Below are 17,296 nucleotides of genomic sequence, written 5' to 3'. Positions count from 1 at the left end.
CAGGAAAAGGACTGGTTTGAGGAAGGGCAGGAAGAATCCACTAAACTGGAAGTGCCACAAGGGCAAACGATGTCAGTTGGGTTTAATGAAGTAGCCCAGGCCTCACAAAACTATTACTAGATTGAATGACTGAACAAATATAGGAATAGATGAAAATAGCTAAAATATTGGAATTGAAGAATTTCAGTATTTAGAAGCCTGCTAGAAGCAGCCAGCTAGTGTATAACACTGGCTAGTCCAGGGGCATTTACTTCAAGACTTGGGACCATATATAACAAGACTAAAATTGCTGCAAAATATAGTGTATGTACAGAAGTGCAGTTTTCTGAAAAAGAGTCCGCTAGACAATCGGTTTTATACCTAAAGGTTTAAGAGCCATTGATAATTCATGGGTTTGTTGCCCAAGTACACTGAATGTTGGCATTTCAAAGAATTTCTATCTTCTATAAATGTGGAAGATCTATACATGTAGTTTGCTTATCAAGTCTTTTTTTTTTTTCTTTCTAGTTTGCTAAGGTAGTAAAGACTAGTTTGAGTAGTTATAGTCCTACTATTACAGGAGTTTTCTCAGCCTAGTCAGAGGAGACTCCCTTTTACTAAATACAAAATAAGACAAAGTGATCTTAAACACGTACCAAAAGTCTTCAATTTACTAGCAAAGGAACAAGCAAGGTGTTAGAACAATGAGCCAATTTAGAGAGGGTGTGAGTATAGAGGGAAACAATGCTTACATTAGTAGCTAATTAAGTAAAGATCCTAATCTGTTGTAACCCAGGAAAGCAGGGCAGGAAGCTCTGATATGCCTGTGGTGCCCAAAGTCCATCTCAGAAACCGAAAACAATGCATCTAAGAAGTCAATGCTAAGGAGCTACCTGTGGCTTTTGGATTATTTCATTTCCCAACAGTAGTGTCTGATCAGTCCAGTTAGTCATAAAAGTATGAAACAGGGTCAAACCGACGTCAGATAAGCAGAGAGCAAGATAACAAGTTCTGCTTATTTTTTGATTAAGTGCCACCAGAGAATTCAAGCGGTTAGCGAAAATGTAGAACACAGTTTACACATTCCTTAGTTTGGAGCCTTTTAAAAATAACTTTAAGACAGCACAAAGAAAAGAGGGAACCTTTGGTTTTTTCCCAAATCCTGTTTCTTCCAGCTTGGAGGTCCTTGCTTATTCCTAACCTGTATTCATTCCTGCTGCAGGTACAGTGCTAACAAAGGTAACTCCTAAACAGCATGGGCTAATCTTTCATCAGCATGGACCTGACCTTCCATTTGAGAGAGAATCTCCAGGGCGCCTGGGTGGCTCAGTCGGTTGAGCGGCCGACTTTGGCTCAGGTCATGATCTCACAGTCCGTGAGTTCAAGCCCCGCATCAGGCTCTGTGCTGACAGCTCGGAGTCTGGAACCTGTTTCGGATTCTGTGTCTCCCTCTCTCTGACCCTCCCCCGTTCATGCTCTGTCTCTCTCTGTCTCAAAAATAAATAAACGTTAAAAAAAAAAAAAGAAAGAGAATCTCCCCCCACAACACACAAACCTTGTATTATTTTTTGACATATTTTTAACCATAGGACTTACATGTTTTATTATGTATCTTGTCTTCGACCCTCCCTTCGGTAAGGGATTTTTTCTGATTAGTTCTTTGCCATATCCCCAGCAACTAAAATTGTGCTTAGCACACAGCATTTGTTGAATGAATAAGTGAGAGAGGCATCCACAGACCGACCATCAGGGGACGACTGAGGAACTTAGTAGAGGCGGAAATAGAACATTTTATCCCGAGCCTCAGGGGCGGTACCGCGAGGTTTGAACTCGCTCGGCCACCATAGTGCTTAGACCGGAAATGATCGGACGCTTCCGGCCTCGGTGGTCCGGGAGGAAGGTTTGGGGCTGTCGGAAACCAAACCTCAAGATCCTAAGGCAGGTCCTTTGCGGAGCTGAGACTCCAGCCTAGGACTCCAGGTCTCCGGGCCTCCGACGGGACGGCCGCCAGCGTGGCTGCTCGAGAGAATTCAGGGCCAGGAACTGGGCAGCGTGGGTCACCATGGCGACGCCAGCTGGGCTGGAGCGCTGGGTGCAGGACGAGCTGCACTCGGTGTTGGGGTTGAGCGAACGGCATGTAGCCCAATTTCTGATCGGTACCGCGCAGCGCTGTGCCTCCGCCGAGGAGTTCGTGCAGCGCCTCCGAGACACCGATACTCTGGACCTCAGCGGGCCGGCCCGGGACTTCGCCCTGAGACTCTGGAACAAGGTGTGGGAAGGGGTGGGGCAGGGGAGGGGCCCCAGTTTATTTGTCCTGGTGAGACTGGGCTAACTGTTCTTCGGGGAATTAAATAAGCTCAGTTTACAAGCACCTAGCCTTGTCCATTGTCGCCTGGGTACTGTGCTAGGTGCTGGACGTCCAGCTGTGGGGAGAAGTTCAAGGAGGGTTAAGTGCTACAGAGCAGTGTTTCTTGAACTTTAATATGCAGAGACTCATTCAGGACCCTTGTTAAAGTGCAGATTCCGATTTATTAGTTATGGGATGGGATCTTAATTTTTGCATTTCTAACTAGTTTCCGGGTAAATCCGATAGTCCACAGACTACACTTTGAATAGCGAGGCCAGAGAAGAGAGGTTCTGGGGCACTTGGGTGGCTCAGTGGGTAAAGCGTCCGACTTCAGCTCGGGTCAGGATCTCCCGCTCGTGAGTTGGATGGAGCCCTGCCACCAGCTCTGTGCTGACAACTCAGAGCCTGAATCCTGCTTCGGATTCTGTCTCCCTCTGTCTCTGCCCCTCCCCCGCTCACTCTCTGTCTCTCTCTTTCTCTCTCAGAAATAAATAAACATTAAAAAATTTAAAAAGAGAGAGAGAGAGAGAGAGAGAGAGAGAGAGAGAGAAGTTCTGTGGAAGGGCAGAAAAAGGTAGCAGTACTGATTAAGGCATGTGGGCCCAAAAATTCCTTGAAATTTGTCAGAGAAGGGGAAAGTAGTAAAGGTGTAAAGGTGAGCTTCCAGAGGACAGAACTGTGTATTTCTTGTCTTTGTATTTCTCTCACCTGACAGCACCTTACAAAACATATATGGAAGAGTGAAAGTGTTTGGCATGTTCCTAGAATGGCAAATAGCCTGCTTTAGTTGTCTGGTGAGAGATATGGTGCCTGGTGAGAGATAAGTTTAGAATGTAAGTAATATGAGGGTAGATGATTTATGTTAATCTGTTTAGCATCTCTGGAATCTGATACAGTGCCAGACATATGACAAGCCTTTGCAAATCAATCCTCGTAGCATGTCGGCCGCCAGCATGGCTGCTTCAGAGAATTCAGGGCCAGGAACGGGGCAGCGTGGGTCATCATAGCGACACCAGCTGGGCTGGAGCACTGGGTGCAGTGGTATCAGAATGACTTAATCATGAGGAACAACAGAGGCTGAGCAACTGAGAATTGGTTTTGACAATGCAAAATAAACTCCATGAAGGCAGGGATTTTTGTCTTTTGTTTATTCCTGTGTTCGTACTTAGCAAGTACCTGGTGCATTGGACAGGTTTCAATAAATGTTAATTACTGGATGAACATGGTGTGAAGCCATTGGGAAGAGGGACAATGAAGGCTGGTTTAAGATCAGGTCATTCCTTAAATTTGGAATGGGGCAAACTTGGTGGGCAGAGATCAGGAGTTGCTCACATCCCATTATCTTCCCTCCTACTGAAAGGTACCACGGAAGGCAGTGGTAGAAAAGCCAGCTCGAGTGGCAGAGCGAGAGGCCCGAGCCCTGCTAGAGAAGAACCTATCCTATAAGTTGCTGGAAGACAGTGAGGAGAGCAGTGAGGAGACCGTAGGTAGAGCTGGGAGCAATGTCCAGAAGAAGCGTAAAAAACGGAAACACCTCAGGAAGAAACGTCAGGATGAAGAGGAAGAAGAGGAGCAAGAGGTTTCTGAGAAGGAGAAGAGAAAGACAGGGTAAGACAGAAGCAGGATGGGGCAGGGGATGATGGGATGATAAACCTTCTAGGAGGCCTTATGTGATCCTTCGGGCTGGGCTGCAGAGGAAGTAAACAGCTGACTGAGCAGCCAGAGTCGGAGGATGAGTGGGAGAGGACTGAGCGAGAGCGCCTTCAGGACCTGGAGGAACGTGATGCCTTTGCTGAGAGGGTTCGGCAGCGGGACAAGGATCGGACTCGAAATGTCCTGGAGCGGTCAGACAAGAAGGTACATAGGAGCAGCATGTTTTGTAAATCCCCAGGAATATTCCTGGTTGGGTGTGATTGCAGAGATAGTAATCTTTGGGAAGACCAGCGATGGCCTCTGGTGGTATTCATCTGTATGGTAAGAGGACCCCTCTGGGTGCTTTGGCTAAGGCGACCCTCTGCTGAACTTGTAGCCCTAGAGATTCCCACTGAGAAGGGACATTTCTTCATGCTATGGTATATCAAAACCTTGTGATTCTAAAGGGGGAGTGACTGTGGCTTTGGGAGATTTTGTTCTCACAGCGCTTTACTCTTGGTTTCTTTTCCTAGGCTTATGAAGAGGCTCAGAAGCGCCTCAAGATGGCTGAGGAAGACCGGAAAGCCATGGTGAGTCCCAGTGCCCAAGAAGCCAACATCAGAAAGCAAAAGGAAAGACTTTCTAATGAAGTGGTTTGGGGTAGGGGAAAAAGGACACGAAATACAGCGGGGATGCTGATGGCGTGTCAGGTCCCTGTTGACAGGAGCCTACCAAGGACAAACTTAAGTTGTAGAGGGAAGGAAGCTACACACAAACCTTCCTGACTCCTTAGAATTAAATCACGCTGTGTTCGTAAAGGAAGTGTGAGCTTTCCCTTTTCCTGAGACTTAATGAGATGTAATCAAAAGGCAGCTGGAACATCAAGGGGGGTGGCTGGAGGGCAGGGGCAGGGCAGCTATCCCACTGCCCAGGGATCTGCCTAGGGATATGCTGACCATTCAGCTTGGACACACCTAGTTCCAAATACCTTCCTACCATCTAGTCTCTCTATCCCGGACATGGCCTTGTGATCTTCCTCTAGTTTCCTGAGTTGGTCTTCTTACTGAATGGGGACACAACCCTTGTAATTCATGAACTGAACTTGTTATGGTATAAGTTTAGTTAGGGTAGGTGGTTTTCCAAAGGTTTGGTCTTCCCAAGTAAGGTTATACTTTGGTTTCTCAAAAGAATTTTGAGACTCTTGATGTCCTAAGAATGACCTATTAGAACTCAGGTCTCTCCTCATGACCCACCCCACAAAACAATTGTGGTCAGAGAGTACTAAGACATTTGTCTGTACAGGTGTAATGTTTTTATTTGCCAGAATTTAATTTTCCTTTTCTTTTTGAATCATGAAAACTTCCAAACAAATAAGAATGTTGAAAGCATTAGTATAATTAACATTCATATAGACTGGATTCAGAAATGGTTAATTTTTTTCTTAAGTTTTTTTTTTTTTAATGTTTATTTTAGAGAGCGAGCACATGTATGAGCGGGAGAGAGGCAGAGAGAGAGAGGGGACAGAGGATCTGAAGGGGGCTCTGTTCTCAGAGCAGAGAACCCCATGCAGGGTTCGAACTCACAAACCATGAGATCATGATCTGAACTGAAGTAGGATGCTTAACCAACTGAGCCACCCAGGCACCCCTAGAAATGGTTAATAGTGTAGTATTTGCAATGTCTGTGTGAGTGTAGGCTTTTTTTTCTTTTTGAACCATTTAAAAGAGTTTAGACATGGCATTTTATCCTATTAACATGTACCTTCTAAAAATATATTGTCCTCTAAAGCCATAGTGCCATTGTCACACCCCAGAAGATGAACAGTACTTCTCATGTGTCAACTAGGAACCTGTCCATAGTAAAACTTCCCCAGTTACCCCAAAATGTGTTTAGTAACTGCTTTTCCAAGCAGGAACCCAGTTAAATTTCCTACATTACATTGGTGTTTCAGACTGTTATATATTTTTTTGTTTCATTCTCTCTCTCTCTCATCTTGTACTATGTCCTACATTCTGGATTTATCTGACGCTTATCTTGTGGTATTGAGTTCTTCTATGCCCCATGCTTCCTTTAAAGTGGAAATTGTATCTAAATCTTGCCTCAACTCAGATTAAAAAGTTGTGACAGGAACACCTCTTGGGTGGCGATGTGCACTTCACATTATACCACATCAGGGGGGACATCCTATCCGATGTCTACTGTTAGTGCAGATATCCTTTCTGCCAACAGCCTTTCATCTAATGGTTTTAGTAGCCATTAGATGCAGATCCTTTCCTGAATCTGCTGTTTCACTGGGGATTGCAGAAAGGTGATTTTTGGAGTTTGACATCCCTCCTACATTTTTTGGCTAACCTTGTTATGTAAAGAAGAGCTTTTCCTTAACAAGTAGGAATGAGCTATCATTCCTTTTTAAAAGGCAGGGAAAATGTTTAATTACTAATTTTCAGGGTAAGGAGTTTGGTGTAACAGCCACCTCACTGGGGGCAAAAGCTTTTTCCCATTCTTTGTGTGTATGTGTGTCACATTGGACTCACGAATTTCTATTTACAGTTTCATATCATTATTCTTTTTTTTTTTATTTTGAGAGACAGTGCATGTGCATGAGTTGGGGAAGGGCAGAAAGAGAGGGAGAGAGAGAGAATCCCAAGCAGGCTTCACTTTGTCAGTGCAGAGCCCAATGTAGGGTTCCATTCCACGACAGTGAGATTATGACTCGAGCTGAAATCAAGAGTCAGATGCTTAACTGACTGAGCCACCCAGGTGCCCTATCATGATTCTTTTTGATGTTTATATTGCCCTGGGTTGTTTTTGTTTGTTTGTTTGTATGTTTGTTTGTTTGTTTGTTTTAGTAATCTCTACACCCAGTGTGGGGTTTGAACTCAGGATCCTGAGATCAAGAGTTCCATGCTCTTCTGACTAAGCCAGCCAGGTGCCCCTCAAATTGCCCTGGTTTTTTGTCCATATTTTAAAAGGATATCTTCTGCTTTACCCATCAGGTTGGGAGGGTATTTGATTGTGTACTCACATTAGATCATGAGCATAAACTTTTAAGTCTTCACAGAACGAACAAGAAAAGCCAAGCAATTAAATCGAATTGGAGTCCCCAATGAAAGGGCTTAATGAGGTTTTGCCACCACAGTAGAGGAGGTTGTTGTGATCCGGAAAAGACAATGTTCCCACAGTGGGAGGGCTCAGGATGAGAGCTGAGAAAGGTTATGGATGTGGCCAGTCTTTTATTGGTATCCATAATATGTCCTAAAAAGCTCATATCAAAGGAACCTGTAGAAGCCAAATGACACATTGTAGGAGGCGGGGAGAGGTTAGTTTCAGAGAGCTAGGCCTTTCTGATTACATCTTGCCTTACAGAACACTTTCTGATGTTATACTTCCATTTTTTTGTATATAGTGTATTTTTCCCCTTTTCCCAAACCATAGTCATTTGATTTAAGACCAGGGAGCATCTAACAGGCTGAAGATTACCTACTGTTTTTGGCACAGCCAGTGGTTTTCGTTTGAGACCTGTGCTTCTAAATGCTGGTATTAGCCCTTTTGTTTTCCTCCTTTCCACTAAGTTGAATAAAATAATAAGAATATAATCTAAAATATTCAAATAATTGCCCTGATGTATTTGTATTGACAAAGATGGTGAGACTGTCCAGAAGTCCTTCCAGTTGGATCGTGCTGCTAGAAGATAGTGTGTGGGGTCAGTGTGTGGCTTTCAGAGAGGCCCAGCTTGGAGTATACCATTAGGTTGGACATTGCAGAGGGACATTGCCAGCCTGTTGGGGAATTTGTCACTTTTACAGATAGATAAGGAAAGGGGTTGCTATTCTAATAAGATAAGGATTTGGTTGCCCTGTCCTGACCCAGGTCCCTGAGCTGCGGAAGAAATCCCGCCGAGAGTACTTGGCTAAGAGGGAACGAGAGAAACTGGAGGATCTGGAGGCTGAGCTGGCTGATGAGGAGTTCCTTTTTGGGGATGTGGAGCTGAGCCGACATGAGCGGCGGGAGCTCAAATACAAGCGGCGAGTGCGGGACTTGGCCCGAGAGTACCGGGCTGCTGGGGAGCAGGAGAAGCTGGAGGCCACCAATCGTTACCATATGCCTGAGGAGACCCGAGGACAGGTGAGATTAAGCAGAATCAGCTTCAGCCCTGCTCCCCAAGCTGAGGGGAGGGAGGTCTTGAAGGCATTGACCAGGGCTGTGGCTGGCCCCTTCTTTGTCTTGCCTTTCCTGGTGGGCAGGGGTAGTGACTGGGGAGGAGGGGCCTGGAAAGAAGGCATCACCTGTCTTCACATGTCCTCTCCATAGCCAGCACGAGCTATGGATCTAGTGGAGGAGGAATCAGGTGCCCCTGGGGAGGAGCAGCGGCGCTGGGAGGAGGCCCGGCTGGGGGCAGCGTCCCTGAAATTTGGGGCCCGAGATGCTGCCTCCCAGAAGCCCAAGTATCAGCTGGTGCTGGAGGAAGAGGAGACCATCGAGTTTGTCCGGGCCACTCAGCTCCAGGGTGACGAGGTGAGCGGGAGAACTCTGGGACATCCTAAGGAGGTTGGGAAGCTGGCTCTGAAGCTCATGCCCTTCTTTCTCCTTCTCAGGAGCCATCAGGCCCACCACCTCCAACCCAGGCTCAGCAGAAAGAGTCCATCCAGGCTGTCCGCCGCAGCCTCCCAGTGTTCCCATTCCGTGAGGAGCTCCTGGCTGCTATTGCTAATCATCAGGTCCTCATCATCGAGGGTGAGACAGGCTCCGGGAAGACCACCCAGATCCCACAGTATCTCTTTGAGGAGGTACAGTCATCCACACCCTCCAGGTTGCTGGGCACTGGCCCTTGACAAGCACAGTCCTGTCAGACCTTCTTTTACATGGTGTTTTGAGTAGCTGCTTACCTTTTTGTCTTCAGTCACTTAGTCTTTTCCTCTAAATTGTGAGTTTCTTAAGAATAAGGACAAACCCTTTATGTTTCTATTCTCACTTCCTGCCACAATGTTTGTGTCTAGTTCCATACATTCATGTTGGAAGAACATGTAAGCGGATAGATGGTGGGCTGTGGACCTTCCCATGCCAGCCAGCTCAGCTGTTGCTCCTCTGCAGGGGCCAAAGAACGAAGAGTCAAAGGACTCATTTTCCTTTTTCACCTTCTTTTGTTTTCCATTGCATCTGGGTCTGCCCCAGTTATCTGTCCTGTTCCACCTCAAATCTAGCAGGGCCTGAACATGATTACCCAGACGCTGGGACTCTCAGGGCTGGGTGACAACACCCTCAGGGGCTCTAGGTGTGCTGTCCTATCCGTTTGCCCTTGTGGTCTGGTTTTCAGTTTCTGTCTGTTCCCTCCATTCCCCCTGCCCTGTCATGAATTTGCATCTCTTTCTCTGAATTGTCCTGGGTTCCAGGAGCATATTTAACAAAGGGAAAACCTCTTCTCTTGTCATTCAGGGTTACACAAAGAAGGGAATGAAGATTGCCTGCACCCAGCCCCGGAGAGTGGCAGCCATGAGTGTGGCTGCCCGAGTGGCCCGGGAGATGGGGGTGAAGCTTGGGAATGAGGTGAGATATGTGGGGACCGAAGGGTGAGGGGAGCCTCTAGGGTCTGGGACGTAGCCCACACTGCACAGGGCTTCACACCACAGGTCCAGGCCCTGGCACCTCATCCCCTAGCCCTGCACTCCCTTCAGGGAGCACCAGCCCAATTTTGATTGCTAATGGCCCCCTTAACAGGTTGGCTATAGCATCCGCTTTGAGGACTGCACATCGGAGCGAACTGTCCTCCGCTACATGACAGATGGGATGCTCCTCCGGGAGTTCCTCTCTGAACCTGACCTTGCAAGTTACAGGTACACAAGGGGTCCCCACCTCCCACAAGAGAGCCACCATCTTCTCCTCTACCCCATCTGCTGCCTTCCTCCCCCTTCAGTACCTTCCTGTATCTCCTTTAATCTCTGGCCTTTCTTCTCTTCATTCTTACCCAGCTAGTTTGGCCTTTGTCTTCTGACTAGCCCACCACTTCTTAGATCTTTATGGTGTGGATGGTACTAGGACTGAACTGCAGGCGCCATGGAGATGGCGTAGAAGAGACTGCAGAGAAGTCCTCTCCCTTCCCTGCCCACCCACTGCCCCCCGCCCTGTTGCTTCCAGAGTGTAGAAAACACCAGGATGGTAAAGTAGTGCTGTAGAGACTTGAAAAGCCATGTGAAGACCCTTTGAAGAAACTTAGAATGTTCAGCTTAGAGAGAAGAAACTCAAGGGACACATCCTGGTTCCCTCTAAACATGGGAAGGGGTGTTACTTGGGAAAAAAGGTCAGACTTGTTTCACATGACTTGAGAGAGTACATGGAGCAACCATGGGAGAGGTTATAGTGAGACAGATTTCAGCGCAATACCAAGAAGCCAGAGTGGTGATCAGAGGGGCTGTCAGTATGCCTGGACCCTCACTCTTGGGCCTTTGGCCAAAGTCTTGGAGTGCCTTGGCCTGTGAATAGTGAGTTCTCAGTGTTGGTGTTGGCCAAGCAGGGCTTTGCATGAACATGTGTTTAGGAGGAGAAGGGATCTGTGCATGGGCTAGTGGTGGGGTCAGGCCAGCTGAGCAATATGTGCCTTTTTAACTTTTAGGAGGCTATAGATTTCTGGTCCTAGGATATCATATATGGAGCAATAGAACAAATATAATTTGAGCCTTCACATCCCTTGCAAAAATCTCAGAACCCATAGAAGGCTAGCCAGTGTAAGAGTGTTTGGGGCGTGGGGTTTTCCCATCAAATCAGCCTGCTTTGTGAAACAGCTGGGGACTACACCAGCATAGTCGGGTTAGGCACAAAGGGTTGAGCCAGGGGGTGAGCTCCTGCAGGCTTGACTGTCACCTGGAAATCCAAAGACTTGAGCAAGGATAAAGAAGCATGGCACACATGTAACTAAGGAGGAAACCAAGAAGCCTGCAAGGTCCTTTAAGTTTGGGGTAGAAAGACTTAACCGCTCCCTCTCTCCACAAAGAGGCAGCAGGACCAACAGGGACACACCACAGCAGTCCATTGGGAGCCTGGGAACTTCTGGGCTGTTCAGATCGTGGTGGCTCAGATCTGTCTTCATCCCCAGCCAGCCTGGGGAGCCCAGCCTTATTTGAAGAGGCCCTGCTCTCACTTTTTTTTCCGCTTTAAAACAGATATTCTTACTTCTGTTGACTCTGACAGACCTTTGACTCTGATCCAGAGAGGATTGTCTGACTTGTCCTGGCCTTGGCTTCCAGCCTCCAGATCTTGGTTATTGTTGTCTGCCAGGCTGGAATAGGCTGCAGACCCTGGGGTCTTGACCTTCTTTAACTTTTTGTTGGTCTTCCTTAACTGGGGTGATTGGCTTCTCCTTGGAACTCCCTCCTCCCACATTCACCTTTGGGCTCTACTTCCATTTGTGCCCTTATCCAGGGCACCCTAGTGTCCTCTCCTGCAATGCCCAGCTTTCCTTGCTCACTGCTCCCTGTTCTTTCCCCAGCGTGGTGATGGTAGATGAGGCTCATGAACGGACCCTACACACAGACATTCTCTTTGGGTTGATCAAGGATGTTGCTCGCTTCCGGCCTGAGCTGAAGGTCTTGGTGGCTTCAGCCACACTGGACACTGCCCGTTTTTCCACCTTCTTTGATGACGCCCCTGTCTTCCGAATCCCTGGACGCAGGTTTCCAGTTGACATCTTCTATACCAAGGTGCTCCCCTCAGGGAGGATGGACTTAAGTGTGAGGCACCAAAGCTTGAGCCTTTTCTAAAGAAGGAAGGGGAAATGGAGAGTCCAAAGGGGAACTGGGATAAAGTGGTTACTGAGCTGGGAGAAGAGGAAGAGGTTTCCTGAACAGATGGCCTTCCTGTGACCCTTCTCCTCCTCATCCCCAGGCTCCAGAGGCTGACTACCTGGAAGCTTGTGTGGTGTCTGTACTGCAGATCCATGTGACCCAGCCTCCCGGGGATATCCTGGTGTTCCTGACAGGACAGGTGTGAGGTGTAGGGGAGGGATGATGATGTGTGTATCCCAGGGGAAGACAGAGCTGGCATGTCAGCTGTATGTCACTGGACTATTCTCCCCATCCCAAATCTAGGAGGAGATTGAGGCCGCCTGTGAGATGCTCCAGGATCGCTGCCGCCGCCTGGGCTCCAAAATCCGGGAGCTCTTGGTGTTACCCATTTATGCCAACCTGCCTTCTGACATGCAAGCTCGAATCTTCCAGCCCACACCCCCTGGGGCACGAAAGGTTAGTTGGAGAAACCCACACAACTAGTAATGGAAAAGAGAGTATGTGCCTGCCCTGTGCAGGATATGTCCTGGGCACTGTTACAGCTACAGGGTTCAGTAATAGTCCCTCACTTCCAGAGCTGGAGAGAGAGAATAATTCAGCATGAACTGAGACATAGCCAAATACATGATCTGTTAAGTAGCACTGTAGGGGTGCAGAGGAGGAGGGAGGTCCTTGGTGTGCCAGCAGGTTAGATTTGATCTGGACCTTTAAGAAAAATGGTGGGGAATATCAGAGCAAGGCCTAAGGTGAGTTTGAGATCAGAGCGTTATCTAGAAGGCTGAGTGGAAAGTTCACAAGGTGAAAACTTTGGACTGATATTAGGGAGGGCTTTTCATAGCAGTTGAAAGCATTTGGACTTTAGACGATTGGGTGGCATTCAAAAGGTTTTGAGTAAAGATGTAACTTTCATTCAACAAATATTTAACAAGCTCTCCCACATGCCAGTTACTGTTCTAGGGAACGAAGATACAGTGATGAACTAAGTCCCTAGCCTCCCAGAGTTTATAGTCTAACAGAGGTTAGGAGACAGTGGACAGTAAATACACAATGCTGATTTATGACAAATGCTAATGCTGTGGAGAAATACAGTGCAGCTTGGGAAGATGGAGACTGACTCTAGGGGGTGGGAGTGAGGAATGGCAGGAAAGTATTTTCCTTGGGGTGTAGGGAAGGCCTCTCCCTCTCCAGTAAGGTGAAAGGGAAGCTGAGGCCTGAACCTGGTGAGGGAGGGAGCCAGGCGGATAATCTGGGAGATGAGTGTGTCCAGCAGAGGTAAGAGCTTATGCAAAGGACCTGAGTGAGGAGTATGCTCAGACCAGCCTGGGAGCCTGGCTGGGAGCCCTTACTCAGAGGTAAGGTCAGAATGGTAGCCAGGGCTGGAGGACTAAGGGCCTTAAGGGACTTGTATATAATTCTCAAGTAGGCAGGAAGCCATTGAAGGATGGGGTTAGAGATGTGACAAGTTAACATTTTTAAAGAACCATCTGGATGCCAGGTAAACAGGGCTTGGAGTAAAGCCAGGAAGACACATGAGGAGGCTATTGCAGGAACTGGTGGGGGAGGGTGAATGTGAAAGTGGTGTTGGACAAGATGGAGGCAGGGACCTGGACCCACCCTCTCCCATTTCTGAAAAAAGTTCTAACTCCTCTTCTCCCTATTCCCTTTCCACATCATGTCCCTGTTTATCCCTACTTCTCCCTTGCTCCTGCCTGGCCTTGGGCCCCTCTCCTGCCTTTGGATATGAATCCCCTCAGCTCTTGCCCCTTGTCTGCACCTACTTGTCTACTTGAATCTTCCAGGATTACTTTTTCTAGGTAACTTGGTGGGTGGGGTCCCTGGGTGATTCTACATCCTTTCACTCAGGTGGTTGTGGCAACAAACATCGCTGAGACGTCACTCACCATTGAGGGCATCATTTATGTGCTGGATCCAGGGTTCTGTAAGCAGAAGAGCTACAACCCTCGCACAGGCATGGAATCCCTCACTGTCACACCCTGCAGCAAGGTCAGCCTGATTGGGCTCTAGCAGGGTCTCCATGGGGAAGGTTCAACTCAGAAACCTGTGGGAGCTTCTCAGAGGACAGGAAATAAGCAACCTACATCCTCTCAGATTTCTTTTTCTTTTTTTTTTTTTTTTTTTTTTTTACCATTTATTCACTTCTGAGAGTGAGAGAGACAGAGCATGAGCGGGGGAGGGGCAGAGGGAGAGGGAGACACAGAATCAGAAGCAGGCTCCAGGCTCTGAGCTGTCAGCACAGGGCCCAACGCGGGGCTAGAACTCATGGACTGCGAGATCATGACCTGAGCCGAAGTTGGATGCTCAACCGACTGAGCCACCTAGGTGCCCCCTTTTTTTTAAATGTTCATTTATTTTTGAGAGAGAGAGAGACTGAGTGCGAGTGGCAAGGAGGGGCAGAGAGAAAGGGAGATACAGAATCCAAAGCAGACTCCATGCTGTTAGCACAGAACCCAACGTGGGGCTCAGACTCACTAACCATGAGATTGTGACCTGATCGGAAGTCAGATGCTTAACCAAGTCACCCAGGTGCTCCCATCCTTTCAGATATCTTGCATAAATATTGCCCTTTGTCTTTTCCCTCATCAGATTGTCAGCTGTCCTGCTTCTCCTTTCTTTCCAGGCCTCAGCCAATCAACGAGCTGGTCGGGCGGGTCGGGTGGCTGCAGGGAAGTGCTTCCGCCTGTATACTGCCTGGGCCTATCAGCATGAGCTGGAGGAAACCACCGTGCCAGAGATCCAGAGGACCAGCCTGGGCAATGTTGTGTTGCTGCTCAAGAGCTTAGGTTATTGGGGTCCCCCAGTTTTCCTGAGAGGAGGGAGGTGGGGTTAGAGTCACTGGTCCTTGCAGAGAAACTGTCTATTCCCTCACATCTTTCTTTAGGGATCCATGACCTAATGCACTTTGATTTCCTGGACCCTCCACCATATGAGACCCTGCTGCTGGCCTTGGAGCAGTTGTATGCTCTGGGAGCCCTCAACCACCTTGGGGAGCTCACCACGGTGAGGTGGGAGGGCAGCATGGGCTGGGCAGGATGAAGGGATTGGGGGTAACCTCTTGAATGGTGGAGAGACACCTGAAGGAGGACTGGCCTCAACTCTCTTTCCTTCCTTAGTCTGGTCGAAAGATGGCAGAGCTACCAGTGGATCCCATGCTATCTAAAATGATCTTGGCCTCTGAAAAGTAAGCAACCCTCACCCTGCCCAAACCCCCAGCACACAAACTGGCTGTGCCTCTTTCTGTCTCTTGGGGCCATCTTTGTTATCTTGCTTTTTTTCTCTACTGTATTATTCTTTAACAAGTAAGTTAGAAAGCTCTTACTGCCCCTTTTGAGGCTCACAAGGGGCAGTAAGACACTGTCTTGCCCTTCCTTGATCGTGATATGAAATGGGTAAGATTGACTAACAGAAAATTTGGGGGCATGAATGGATGTGGAAGTCCCTTCACACCTGTGCAGAGTGCTATTTGTGGACTGGTTTGGGGACTTACTCATTCCTAAGGTTTCAGACTGTAACATTCAGATGTAGTTGTGGAGGGATCACCTTTAAATGCCATTCCCCTGCCATGGTTGAGGTCAGAGGTGATTACATGAAGTGCTGTCTTTGCCTGATGCACACAATACACACCTTCCCTCTATAAAACCCTCAGAAGTCCCAAGTGCTTTCCTGTCCCCACCTCCAAGGATAGCCCTCCTCTGTTATGTTTCATGTCCTCGACACCCATATTGCTATTGCTGCAACCAAAATCTGTCTGCTCTGGTTTGTAGCCATTATCCTAACCAACAGTTTCCATGTGAGAACATAGCTACACACAGTGATCACTTTTCCCCTCACCGTATGTCTGTTCCTGTGTGTCTTCCTTTGAATCCTCATGTTTTCCCCTTCCTGCCCCAGGTATAGCTGTTCAGAAGAGATCCTGACAGTGGCTGCCATGCTCTCTGTCAACAATTCCATCTTCTACAGACCCAAGGACAAGGTCGTCCATGCCGACAATGCCCGTGTCAACTTTTTCCTCCCTGGTGGGGACCACCTGGTTCTGCTAAACGTTTATACACAGGTCACTGGGCATGGATGATGGGAATGAGGGAGACATGAGGGGAGACTCTGGTTCTGCTACTTACCCCCAACTTCTACCCCCTTTTTTTAACCGTCTTCACAGTGGGCCGAGAGTGGTTACTCTTCCCAGTGGTGCTATGAAAACTTTGTACAGTTCAGATCAATGCGCCGAGCCAGGGATGTGCGGGAACAGCTGGAGGGGCTCTTGGAACGAGTGGAAGTTGGTCTCAGCTCCTGCCAAGGGGACTATATTCGTGTACGCAAGGTCAGCGTTTCTTTAGTCTGCTGTTCCCCACACCTCCTCAATCTATGGAGCAAGCTTCTCCAGCGGCCTGCAGCCATCCCTCCAGCCTGAGGATATGTCCTCTTCCCCTGTGGAAAGTGTGCTCTTCTGTGCTTTCTCCCCCCACGCCAATGAAGGTTCCTTCTCAGTGGGTTCTTCATGCATCCTTTACTTTTCTAGTTCTCCAGAAGCCTGAACTAAAAAGGTAGTGAGTGCTTAGGGTGCTTGGATATCTGGCTTTCTGATTGACTTTCTTTCCTGTCTGCCCCTAAGGCCATCACAGCTGGTTACTTTTACCACACGGCGCGACTGACTCGTAGTGGCTATCGCACAGTCAAACAACAGCAGACAGTGTTCATTCACCCCAACTCCTCTCTCTTTGAGGAACAGCCACGCTGGCTGCTCTACCATGAACTTGTCTTGACCACCAAGGAATTCATGAGACAGGTGAGGGGACCTTCCCCTGCCCAGGAAGGTGGAGATGTGTGGGGCGGTGGGATCCTAGCAAGCTCAAAATCCAGATTCAAGTTGCTGAGACCAGCAGAGAAAGGAAAACACATTGATTTAAGGTAGGATAAAATAGAAAGACATTGTTTCTAACAGCTGTGTCAGCATCTACTAAGATCTGCATACTCATTCAATGAATTAGTGAATGAGAATGCCTGTTGTCTCAGTATTTTCAGATGCTGGGGTGAGAATGGTGAACAAAGCAGATGTGGTCTCTGTCATGAGTGTAGTTTATATAGCTTTATGATCAGATTTTTTAGGGATAGTTTGCTTGGGATCCTGAATGACATGTAGAGGTGTATCTTCCTTTGGGGTATATAGTATTAGAACCTGGCACCTTTCCCCTAGCCCTGTAGTTAAAGGTGGAAAAAAAGAAACTTTTTGGTCAAACGCGTACATTGAATCTAGGTTGGAAAAAGGGGAACCCTGCTAATTTTTTTGATCTCTTCTAGGTATTAGAGATTGAAAGCAGTTGGCTTCTGGAGGTAGCTCCCCACTATTATAAGGCCAAGGAGCTAGAAGATCCCCATTCTAAGAAAATGCCAAAAAAAATAGGCAAGACACGAGAAGAGCTAGGGTAAAGAGAAGGGAACACAAACAACCCAACGCCAGCTCCTTTTCTTTCTGTAGTATTGTTTAATATCTATTAATAAAAGTATTTTTGGAATAAAGCTTGTAGGAACTTTTGAGATGCAGAGAAAG

At 47.7% G+C, this 17,296-nt stretch overlaps 1 protein-coding gene across 1 annotated transcript; it reads left to right on the top strand.

Moving 5' to 3' along the window:
* Positions 1-1,815: 1,815 nt before the first annotated feature.
* Positions 1,816-17,265, top strand: DHX16 (DEAH-box helicase 16). Its single transcript, XM_003985878.5, has 20 exons — positions 1,816-2,248; positions 3,687-3,934; positions 4,021-4,183; positions 4,492-4,548; positions 7,829-8,083; positions 8,270-8,473; positions 8,554-8,745; positions 9,392-9,502; positions 9,674-9,789; positions 11,439-11,649; positions 11,834-11,932; positions 12,037-12,189; positions 13,597-13,737; positions 14,372-14,534; positions 14,633-14,751; positions 14,865-14,932; positions 15,643-15,805; positions 15,908-16,069; positions 16,361-16,534; positions 17,047-17,265. The coding sequence occupies exons 1-20, from the start codon at positions 2,042-2,044 to the stop codon at positions 17,173-17,175; spliced, it is 3,135 nt and encodes a 1,044-aa protein (XP_003985927.1). The 5' UTR covers positions 1,816-2,041; the 3' UTR covers positions 17,176-17,265.
* Positions 17,266-17,296: the final 31 nt, after the last annotated feature.

Source organism: Felis catus, chromosome B2, assembly GCF_018350175.1.
Source record: "Felis catus isolate Fca126 chromosome B2, F.catus_Fca126_mat1.0, whole genome shotgun sequence".
NCBI classification, from domain to species: domain Eukaryota; kingdom Metazoa; phylum Chordata; class Mammalia; order Carnivora; family Felidae; genus Felis; species Felis catus.
This window is presented reverse-complemented; position numbering and strand designations above follow the sequence as displayed.

Bases quoted from the DNA above. Each gene is read 5' to 3' on its own strand.
- DHX16 (XM_003985878.5), top strand. From the start codon at position 2,042: ATGGCGACGCCAGCTGGGCTGGAGCGCTGGGTGCAGGACGAGCTGCAC. The intron at 8,746-9,391 runs GTACAGTCATCC...CTTGTCATTCAG, and splicing joins CACAGTATCTCTTTGAGGAG to GGTTACACAAAGAAGGGAAT. The intron at 14,535-14,632 runs GTTATTGGGGTC...ATCTTTCTTTAG, and splicing joins GTTGCTGCTCAAGAGCTTAG to GGATCCATGACCTAATGCAC.